We start from the raw sequence: 11,731 nt of genomic DNA, 5'->3' as shown, positions 1-11,731 counted from the left end.
GCGTCTCTCTTTATTCAAATTAATTCTCCGACTTGTTTCATCAGATTTCTCAGTGTTTTACCGGGAGCTACAGTATCCTTTATTTATTTCAAATGTATTTATTTATTCATTGGAACTTTTTTTTTTAAACTTGAGCGCTGACCTTCATTGTTTGTTTGTTGTATTGGTTGTCCTTTTTATCGCTTTTATTGTCTGTCAACTGACTGAGCTACTGGATGCCTGAATTTCCCCAAGGGGATTAATAAAGTATCTATCTATCTATCTATCTATCTATCTATCTATCTATCTATCTATCTATCTATCTATCTATCTATCTATCTATCTATCTATCTATCTATCTATCTATCTATCTATCTATCTATCTATCTATCTATCTATCTATCTATCTATCTATCTATCTATCTATCTATCTATCTATCTATCTATCTATCTATCTATCTATCTATCTATCTATCTATCTATCTATCTATCTATCTATCTATCTATCTATCTATCTATCTATCTATCTATCTATCTATCTATCTATCTATCTATCTATCTATCTATCTATCTATCTATCTATCTATCTATCTATCTATCTATCTATCTATCTATCTATCTATCTATCTATCTATCTATCTATCTATCTATCTATCTATCTATCTATCTATCTATCTATCTATCTATCTATCTATCTATCTATCTATCTATCTATCTATCTATCTATCTATCTATCTATCTATCTATCTATCTATCTATCTATCTATCTATCTATCTATCTATCTATCTATCTATCTATCTATCTATCTATCTATCTATCTATCTATCTATCTATCTATCTATCTATCTATCTATCTATCTATCTATCTATCTATCTATCTATCTATCTATCTATCTATCTATCTATCTATCTATCTATCTATCTATCTATCTATCTATCTATCTATCTATCTATCTATCTATCTATCTATCTATCTATCTATCTATCTATCTATCTATCTATCTATCTATCTATCTATCTATCTATCTATCTATCTATCTATCTATCTATCTATCTATCTATCTATCTATCTATCTATCTATCTATCTATCTATCTATCTATCTATCTATCTATCTATCTATCTATCTATCTATCTATCTATCTATCTATCTATCTATCTATCTATCTATCTATCTATCTATCTATCTATCTATCTATCTATCTATCTATCTATCTATCTATCTATCTATCTATCTATCTATCTATCTATCTATCTATCTATCTATCTATCTATCTATCTATCTATCTATCTATCTATCTATCTATCTATCTATCTATCTATCTATCTATCTATCTATCTATCTATCTATCTATCTATCTATCTATCTATCTATCTATCTATCTATCTATCTATCTATCTATCTATCTATCTATCTATCTATCTATCTATCTATCTATCTATCTATCTATCTATCTATCTATCTATCTATCTATCTATCTATCTATCTATCTATCTATCTATCTATCTATCTATCTATCTATCTATCTATCTATCTATCTATCTATCTATCTATCTATCTATCTATCTATCTATCTATCTATCTATCTATCTATCTATCTATCTATCTATCTATCTATCTATCTATCTATCTATCTATCTATCTATCTATCTATCTATCTATCTATCTATCTATCTATCTATCTATCTATCTATCTATCTATCTATCTATCTATCTATCTATCTATCTATCTATCTATCTATCTATCTATCTATCTATCTAAGCGTCTATGTAGCCACTGCAGAACATTTAGTAACACGTGCCTAACTGTCAGCCCTCCCCTGCTACTAACCCACCATGTGAGCAATCATTCTGGCTAAACAAGCTGTGTCTCAATCCCCCCCCTAACCATCTATCTCAGGGGTGGGCAACTTTGTATATGGTGAGGGCCACTAAATTTCCACACTCAATCTGGGGGGCCGCATTGTTTATCGGCAGTCCCGCCAGTAGTACCCCATCACTCAAATAGCCCATAATAGTCACAGATGTGATAAATAAGGCATATAAACTATTATAATTTGTTGTAACTTTGTTTTTATTCCATTTAAACACATTTAGTAATGCTTAATTTCAACTTTATGAATTTATAAATACAGCTGAATTTGAAAGTATTGCTGTGTAACCCAAATATATACAAAAATGACAAATTATAATTAAGGCTTCTATTAAAATAAATGTATGAACTTAAAGCCCACTGCTCAACAAACACAAAGCAGCATTCCTGCTGCATTTCACTACAACAGTAAATCAAAAGTGCAATAATAAATGATTTTGTTAAATGTATAAACTTGTATCCTGCTACTAAACAAAACATTCCTGAGTGCCTCCCATTGACCCTTTATCAAACTGGCATGACATTCACCCTCCCCCACAGTGGGTCAATAATGGTTCTGTCTTTAATGAGACACTTGTGGCGCACAATAGAAGGAATGTCAACTTCAATGTTTGTGCATGCAATCTGCATCAGATGAAATAACATTTCATTTTTGTGTGCGTGCACATCCGTGCGCGTACTTCTGTTCAGAAAAGTGCTGGGACGGCGTGGTACCGCGTGGCATGACCACTGCACCCCTGATTATTAGTGACCCACAATAGATGGAAATTATGTTAGCGAACTTACCTGATGTATAATGCAGTGCAGCATTGGACACTCAACGCCACTCTGCCTTAGAAGCCCGGCGAATCCTGTGTGTTTTCCTTTCATTGCGGGTGCTCCATCGGTAACAACAGCGGACAGTTTATCAAACCCCCCATATTGCTGCACGGCACTTTCAACAGTGTTGAATATGTCCACACTAGGGCTGACCCCTATTAGTCGAATAGTCGACTAATGGATCGAAAGGAGCCATAGTCGACTGCCAACCTCTTAGTCGAATGCAAAAATAAAAATAAAAAATTCTAATTATAATTTTTTTAAATTTTGGCCTGGGGCCGCATGGAGTGTCGGTGAGGGCCGCCAGTTGCCCCTCCCTGATCTATCTTCTAGCTTCTAGCCATCAGGATGCTCAACGACAATGACACTATGTAGCAACCCATCATCTACACTCACAGCACACACATTCACACGTATACACTCACTTTAAATAAACACTCACCCTAACACCTACTTTACTCACTTAAACACACTTTATATTTATTGGTAAAGAGATTTGCACTACAATTCATACCTCATTCCACCTTACCCTAAGTTTGTACCTCATCCAATTTCTGCATTGTACCTCACTGTTACTCTTTTTACTCTGTATTGTATATTGTATATATATTGTAACGAACCGTGTATAAAACAGGCTCGCCACAGTCCAAAAACCCACAAGAACTTGTAATTTCCACGCACAGTCTCTTTTGTTTCCTTTATTTAAACCACAAATAATATCAAAACAAATCATGCACCACTCACCACAAGCGCACGACAGGCAATAGAATGGTCAGACAGTCCGGGGGTCGGTACACAAATGGGGTTCATTGCCAGAAAAGGGATTGTTCAGGTTCGTCATCCAGTCCAGGGGTCAGTACACAAGGGAGATTCTCAGCCAGGCCAGGGCCGATACACACACGAACACCTACTCGCTTTCCTCTCTCCTTCCACTCCATCACTCACTGTCACAAAACTCTGAATACAATAATGTCTCTCACTACAACAACCACCTCCAACACGCTCACCTTGCCTATCGCTATCCTAGTGTTTTATGAATGGTGTGGTACCATGTGTGCACGTGGGGTGTGTCTCTAATTATGCGCAGGTGTGTCTTATCGGTTCTAATCAACTAATGGGCGTGTCGTGCATGTGTGCGTGCGTGAACCTAGTGCTGCGCATGTATGTGTTCCGTCAGTACCTAAATGCTACCACTCTGTCCGCAACGGACATCTGCGGGGAACGAGGGGGAAATAAAGACACGCTAACACCGCTCCCATTCCCCGCTCCGCGCACCAATCGACCAGCCTGTCTTTCCCCTTTCGCCGTATCCCGGCCACCTCGCTTCGAGGCGTGACGCGACAGCATTGTCTCGCCAGCCTGGAATTCCCCGACAGCGAGTGCCACTCGCTGTCACGTCCGGGTTTCCCTTCGCTGCGGACGACGCAGAGCCAGATTCCTGCGCCTCGACATCTTTCTCTCTCCGCAATCTTATGTTAAAGACCCCCTCGAAAACGAGAGAGCATATCTCAAGAGGTTTATCCTTCAAATAAATGTCTAATTTGCATACCGCGACGTTTGCCACAATATGTATATTGACTGAACACTTTATTTGACGTACTTTTGACTTTTTTTATCTATGTTTATCCAGCACACTCCCAGGGGCTCATACAGAAAAACATTTCATGATAAATTATTCTGTATTTTACTATGACAATTAATAAACAAACTTGAAAACTTAACCACGCTTCAAAATGGAAAGGTTTAAAGGAATGAGGAATATAAAAGGTCACTTTAAGGAAAGAACCGATGGTGGTTCTTGTATAGTTTAGATATAGTAAGTATAGTATAATGACAAGTAGCCGCTCCGCCATTAACGGGGTCCTCAAGCTCGAGTGACCACGACTCCATCTTGCTATTTCCGGCATATCAACAAAGATCACGTGACGCCGTCGTGTCACGTGAGACAAAGAAGTGGACCGACGAATCAGAGGCCACGCTCCAGGACGTGTTTACAGACACGGATTGGGATATGTTCAAAGGAAGCGCCAGTGACGTCAGCGAGCTCGCAGACACAGTGGTGAGCTACATAACAACAATAGCTGATGGTATTGTCCTCACGAAAATGGTGCGGGTTTTCCCAAACCAGAAACCGTGGGTGGACAGCACTATTAGAGCAGCTCTGAACTCTCGCACCACCGCCTACAACCTGGGTAGAGAGTCAGGAAACATGGAGGAGTATAAGGCTTCAGTCTATACTCTACGCAAGGCTGTTAAACTTGCTAAGAGGACATATGCTGACAAACTGGAGACACAAATGGCACAAAACGACACAAGAGGATTATGGCAGGGACTGAAGACAATAACTGACTATAAAGTCAGCGCCCCCTCAATGGGGAGCGACGACGCCTCCCTCGCGGACAAGCTCAACACCTTCTACGCTCGGTTTGGTGTAGACAGTGGCGCTGCTGGCTCTCCGGCTAGTGACGTCACTGGCGCGCCGGCTGTTGTGGAGGGGGGGGGGCAACCGCGGGGGGGCGGGGACGCTCTCTCGTTGTCGGAACACAGTGTGAGAAGAGCATTTATGCAGGTGAACACCAGGAAGGCTGCTGGCCCAGATGGCATAACAGGACGCATACTCAAGTCCTGTGCCAACCAGCTGGCCCCAGTGTTCACCGCCATATTTAATCAATCCCTGCCGGAGTCAGTGGTCCCTGCCTGCTTCAAGATGTCTACCATCATCCCTGTACCGAAGAAACCCTCCCCAACATGTCCAAATGACTACAGACCGGTGGCACTCACCTCTGTGGTCATGAAATGTTTCGAGAGGCTGGTCAAGGACCACATTTGTGCCTCCCTCCCCAGTGATATGGACCCTATGCAATTTGCATACAGGACAAACAGGTCCACCGACGACGCGGTCTCCCAGGTACTGCACAGCACCCTCTCGCACCTTGACCGTCAGAAGGGGGGCTATGTGAGACTGTTGTTCATTGACTACAGCTCAGCGTTCAACACCATAGTCCCCACCAGACTGGTGGACAAGCTGATCGAGCTAGGTCTGAGCTCCGCCCTGAGCGCCTGGGTACTGGACTTTCTGAGCGAAAGACCCCAGGCGGTCAGGGTGGGGGGTCGGACCTCCAACACCATCACCCTGAGCATCGGGTCCCCCCAGGGCTGTGTTCTGAGCCCCCTGCTGTACTCACTCTACACACACGATTGTGTGGCCAAGTTCAGCTCCAACTCCATAGTGAAGTTCGCAGACGACACGGTGGTGGTGGGGCTGATCTCGGACAACGACGAGAAGGCCTACCGGGAGGAGGTTGAGGTACTGGAACGCTGGTGCCAGGACAACAGCCTGCTCCTGAACATTGGTAAAACCAAGGAGCTGATCGTGGATTATAGGAGAGGACAGCAGGAGACGCACACACCACTGATGATTAACGGGGCTACCGTGGACAGGGTGAGCAGCTTTAAGTACCTGGGGGTCCACATCTCAGAGGACCTGACATGGTCAACACACATAGACACAGTAGTAAAGAAGGCGAAACAGCGCCTCTACCACCTGAGACAGTTAAGGAAGTTCAGAGTATCGGGGAAGATACTCCAGTCCTTCTACTCAGGAGCTGTAGAGAGCATCCTGACCGGAAACATCACTGCCTGGTATGGAAACAGCACAGCACAGGACAAGAAGGCCCTACAGAGAGTGGTGCGCTCAGCCGAGCGTACCACGGGTATTGCACTACCTCCCCTGCAGGTTCTATACAACAAGAGGTGCAAATCCAGAGCCTGCAGAATAATGAAAGACCCCCACCACCCCAATAACAGCCTGTTTCAGCTGCTGAGGTCAGGCAGACGCCTGCGAACCCCAGCTACTAGGACAGAGAGGCTTAGGCTTAGCTTCTTCCCCCAGGCCATCAGAGTCCTGAACAATGAACATTGAGTACCACAGAACACTGAATATCCACACATAAGCACACATGAGCACACACACGACACGCACGCTGTGCACGCTCACACACTAGCAGCCACTTTAACACTTCAACATGAGCGGGCACACACTCATGCGCACACACTCACACTTATTGCCAAAAGGAAAGGCCACTTTAAATCAGTATTAGCAACAGTAACAGTGTATTGCACTACCAAAGCTACCTAGCATGTCCTATATGCTCTGTAAATAACTATGTACAGATACCGATTTTGATGTCACACCATGTTACCTGTTACCTGTTATTGCAAAAAAATAATTGTATTGGATTCTATTATATGTTGTACCCACTGTATTGCACATCGTTGCGGGCAAGACCACCCGCATTTCATTGTATTGTATGCCGTGACAAATAAAACTCTTGACTTGACTTGAGAGTTAAAACTGTATATTGTATAGTAGTGTACATAGGACCTAGTGCATTCTCAGGAATTTAGCATGTCTTCATCTTATGTCTGCTTATTACCTGTTTTTTTTTTTGTCTATTTTATTATTAGTATTATTGGACAATCAAAGCGGGCATGACCACTTTCACTGTATTTCACTGTATGCCCCGGTATGTATGTGACAAATAAACCTCTTGAATCTTGAAACGTAACCACGCTGTCTCTCCTCCACTAGGGGGCTTCGACGTGGACATCAAAGGCTGGGGCGGCGAGGACGTCCACCTGTACAGGAAGTACCTCCACAGCAACCTGCTGGTGGTGCGCGCGCCCTCGCGGGGCCTGTTCCACCTGTGGCACGAGAAGCGCTGCGCGGACGAGCTGCCCCCGGACCAGTACCGCATGTGCATGCAGTCCAAGGCCATGAACGAGGCGTCGCATGGCCAGCTGGGCATGCTCTTCTTCAGGCACGAGATCGAGGCGCACCTCCGCAAGCAGAAGCAACAGCAGCAGCAGCAGCAGCCCGGCGGCGCTAAGAAGACCTGAAGAAGATCTCTCTCTCTCTGTTGTGTTGTTATCCCGGGGAGCTATAGCGTCCGTCTGCGTTAAAAAGAACGACATCCTGAGTGGACAAAAATGAAGGACTTCGAAAGCCTTGGAATGGCCTTGTTGTGAAACGTTCCTATGATTCATTTCTATGATATTATTCTTTTGATAACTTCTCACATAGATAGTGTCTACAGTATAATAATAATAATAATAATAATAATAATAATAATAATTCATTTTATTTGTATAGCGCTTCTCAGGAACCCGAAGTCGCTGACATTAGGCAGAAGAAACAGAGAAACAAAGAAACAAAAGGAACATAAGACCACAGGGGAAACAGGGAAACAGCACGATACACAGAAAACATAAAGTCACAGTAACAAAGATCAAAACAGGTTGGGGTGGGGGGGGTGGAGAGTGTGGGGGAGTCTCTGATGGACTGAGGGAGGGAGTTCCAGAGTCAGTGCGTGAGAAGGCCTACAGTACCTACAGTATCTACAGTACCTACAGTATCTACAGTACCTACAGTATCTTCAGTATCTATGTGCAACAACAAGAGTTGGCAGAATTCGTGACAGGCGGTGCGATTATAAGTAACCAAAATCAATATTACACCGACTGTAGAAGGTTGTGCTACATCGAATCAGATGATATAGGATAATATCGAGGACCTGTCCTGGGGAGTGACTTGGTTCTGGGTGACGCGCCAGATAAGGTTTTTATGACATTGAACTCGGGTGAACTCTGCTTTTAATAAAGCGCTCGCTTTAACAAACCAGGAGGACCTCAATCGGGTCACCTGGTGGAGGTTTGAGGAACGCCTGTCGCGTGCGATACAGCCGTCCGCGCCGTCGTGTCCAGCTGCGGTAGAGTGCCTAGTTATTAACCACGCACCGTCGTGTCCAGCTGCGGTAGAGTGCCTAGTTATTAACCACGCATCGTCGTGTCCAGCTGCGGTAGAGTGCCTCGTTATTAACCATGCACCGTCGTGTCCAGCTGCGGTAGAGTGCCTCGTTATTAACCACGCATCGTCGTGTCCAGCTGCGGTAGAGTGCCTCGTTATTAACCACGCACCGTCGTGTCCAGCTGCGGTAGAGTGCCTCGTTATTAACCACGCACCGTCGTGTCCAGCTGCGGTAGAGTGCCTCGTTATTAACCACGCACCGTCGTGTCCAGCTGCGGTAGAGTGCCTCGTTATTAACCACGCATCGTTGTGTCCAGCTGCGGTAGAGTGCCTAGTTATTAACCACGCACCGTCGTGTCCAGCTGCGGTAGAGTGCCTCGTTATTAACCACGCACCGTCGTGTCCAGCTGCGGTAGAGTGCCTAGTTATTAACCACGCACCGTCGTGTCCAGCTGCGGTAGAGTGCCTAGTTATTAACCACGCATCGTCGTGTCCAGCTGCGGTAGAGTGCCTCGTTATTAACCACGCATCGTCGTGTCCAGCTGCGGTAGAGTGCCTCGTTATTAACCACGCATCGTCGTGTCCAGCTGCGGTAGAGTGCCTCGTTATTAACCACGCACCGTCGTGTCCAGCTGCGGTAGAGTGCCTCGTTATTAACCACGCACCGTCGTGTCCAGCTGCGGTAGAGTGCCTCGTTATTAACCACGCACCGTCGTGTCCAGCTGCGGTAGAGTGCCTCGTTATTAACCATGCACCGTCGTGTCCAGCTGCGGTAGAGTGCCTCGTTATTAACCACGCATCGTCGCACGGCTAGAGACCCAGTCTAGGACAATGGGTATTTTGCATAGGAGAACGTTTCTTTTTTTTTATGATTTTGATGATCAGCTGACAAAGCATCTAACTAACATATCCTTATTATTATGGGTTGTGGAAATGGTCTAAAAGTAATATCTTCCTCTTATAGTCCGATAGAAGCGATAGAGTATAGCCTGCGATAGCAATAAAACAAAGCCAGATGAAAGAGGATTTATGGTTTCCTTTCGTTTGCTATGTAAAATTACCATCGACTCTACGACGCGCCTTCTGTGTTTAGCTGTGCAGGGAGGGTGGTTCATTAAAGCCCTTTTATACCAACAATCTGTTAATAAAATGTTCAATCAATCAATCAATCAATCAATCAATCAATCAATCAATCAATCAATCAATCAATCAATCAAACCAGGAGAGGGGAGTGTCTAGGCTTCTCTCATGAAGAACTCACCAGAAAGGACAACAGAGGGTCAAGTCTCTAACTACACCGAGGCCCTGCAGAGGAAATAGAGGAGCCTAGAGAACGACTGTGAAACGAGAGCGAATGCGAGTGAGAGGCCGTCGAAAAAGAAGGACCTGTTGCTCGTCTTTTTGGGGTCTTAATGAACGCCATGTGCCTTGTTGTTATGACATTGAACCCCACGGCGGTGGGTCCTGGGAATGGCCCTTGAAAACGGATAGGCTTGACCTACTATACATGTTTGAGCTCAAGGCGCCACCTAGTGGGCGTTAAAAAGAACGACACCCTGAGTGAACAAAAATGAAGGACTTCAAAAGCCTTGGAATGGCCTTGTTGTGAAACGTTACGTTTATGGTTGTTATAGTCGCCTATGATTAATTATTTCTATGATATTATTCTTTTGATAACTTCTCACATAGATTTTATTGTTGTTGTTGTTGTTGTTGTTGTTGTTGTTGTTGTTGTTGTTGTTGTTGTTGTTGTTGTTGTTGTGTTTTTTCCCCCCAACTTCAAACAAACTGAAAAGTGTGTAATATATTTGACCTGGGCAGTATTAGCTACTAATAATGTGTAGTCATTCCTCCAACTCTAACAGAGCCAGAATGTTATCAAGTCTACGAAAAATATGAATAATGTCTACAGGTATTTCTATTTCTCAACTCAATTATTCCCTACAGCCTTTTTGTTTTGAATATGAATGAATACAGTGTATGCCAGTAATATATTAATAATGACGTGGAAAATTAACATGATTAATTTATCATTTCAAACATCTATCGTACGACTAACTTATGGCCGCAGAAATTATAGAACGCTTAGGAGAGGGGGGGGGGGGGGTATTTATTGACTAGTTGCGCAGCTGATAACGACAATGACTTAACGAGTCTGAATATGCCATGTTGAACCTAAAGAATATTCCTTAATTTTGTCCATCTTGCATGACTCCTCGGAGCATGCACATCAACACACACACACACACACACACACACACACACACACACACACATACAGTTGAATTAGTGCACACAAGGACATAAATTGCTTTGCTCACCAGTAAAAACAGCTTGAGGACTATATATTGGCCATCACCCTTTTTCTTTTTTCAGCTCCCAAGAAATATTGGATTTCATCAAGCGTGCAGATAGGGGACATGTCTTTAAAAGCCCACGCCAGCACTTTGTTCATTCCGTTACAAAACAATCCCAGTAAACTGTGCTTGTGTTGGGGAGGACCAAAGCTATAAGAGAAAATTAGGCACTTTTTTTTAACCATGTTTTTATTGTAAGCCATAGAAACTTTTTATTTTCTTCTTCTTGAGATGCTGTCTGAGGAGTGTTATGTTTGACATGTTTGTTTATTTGTTGTTTGTTTGTTGTCTTGACTTGAATAAGTTGAATAAAACATTTATTGATGCATTGCAATGTGCGTTTTTGTCACATCTTCACTTACTATTTCATTTCAACAGGATGCATGAGACTCAAGTTTACTCAGTTTGACAGTTACTGGTTTACCCATATATACCGTCCGGGTCGCGTCTATTCTTTTACCAATGGATTTCCAGTACCGCGTTCGCGTTCTGCGATCTGATTGGCCACTGACGTACGCTAGTTCTGCCCCCCGGTAATTTCCCCACGCCAGTTCTGCACGCCCAACTCCGCGGTAAACAGCTGTTTCCGTGTTTCCGCCTATGACTTCATGTTGGTAAAGTGCGGTAAGTTTAAGGTGCTTAGAAATGCCGGTTCATTTATGCTTTGAGGCACAATTCCTGACAGGATTTTATAATATTGTAGCTTGACAATTTTTTATATGATGACACGATCACACGCCAGTTCTGCACGCCCAACTCCGCGGTAAACAGCTGTTTCCGTGTTTCCGCCTATGACTTTATGTTGGTAAAAGAATAGACGCGACCGACTCAGCTGAGTGTCGTTTCTTGTTGTGATCGTGTCATCATATATCAAGAAACACGGAAACAGCTGTTTA

General features: G+C 43.4%; 1 protein-coding gene across 1 annotated transcript in view; it reads left to right on the top strand.

Annotated features, from left to right (window-relative positions):
* The window catches only part of LOC311238007 (chondroitin sulfate N-acetylgalactosaminyltransferase 1-like), a gene marked incomplete at its 5' end in the record, with an annotated part of 30,429 nt that extends 19,266 nt beyond the window's left edge, over nt 1-11,163 (top strand). The window contains one exon of the mRNA XM_084325975.1: nt 7,264-11,163. Within this exon, the coding sequence (XP_084182101.1) occupies nt 7,264-7,571 (308 nt within the window). The remainder of the gene's footprint in view (nt 1-7,263) is intronic.
* Nucleotides 11,164-11,731: the final 568 nt, after the last annotated feature.

Source organism: Notolepis coatsorum (genome assembly GCF_963971535.1).
Source record: "Notolepis coatsorum genome assembly, chromosome: 12".
NCBI lineage: Eukaryota > Metazoa > Chordata > Actinopteri > Aulopiformes > Paralepididae > Notolepis > Notolepis coatsorum.
The sequence above is the reverse complement of the archived record's forward strand: the minus strand, read 5'-3'. Positions and strand labels throughout refer to the sequence as shown.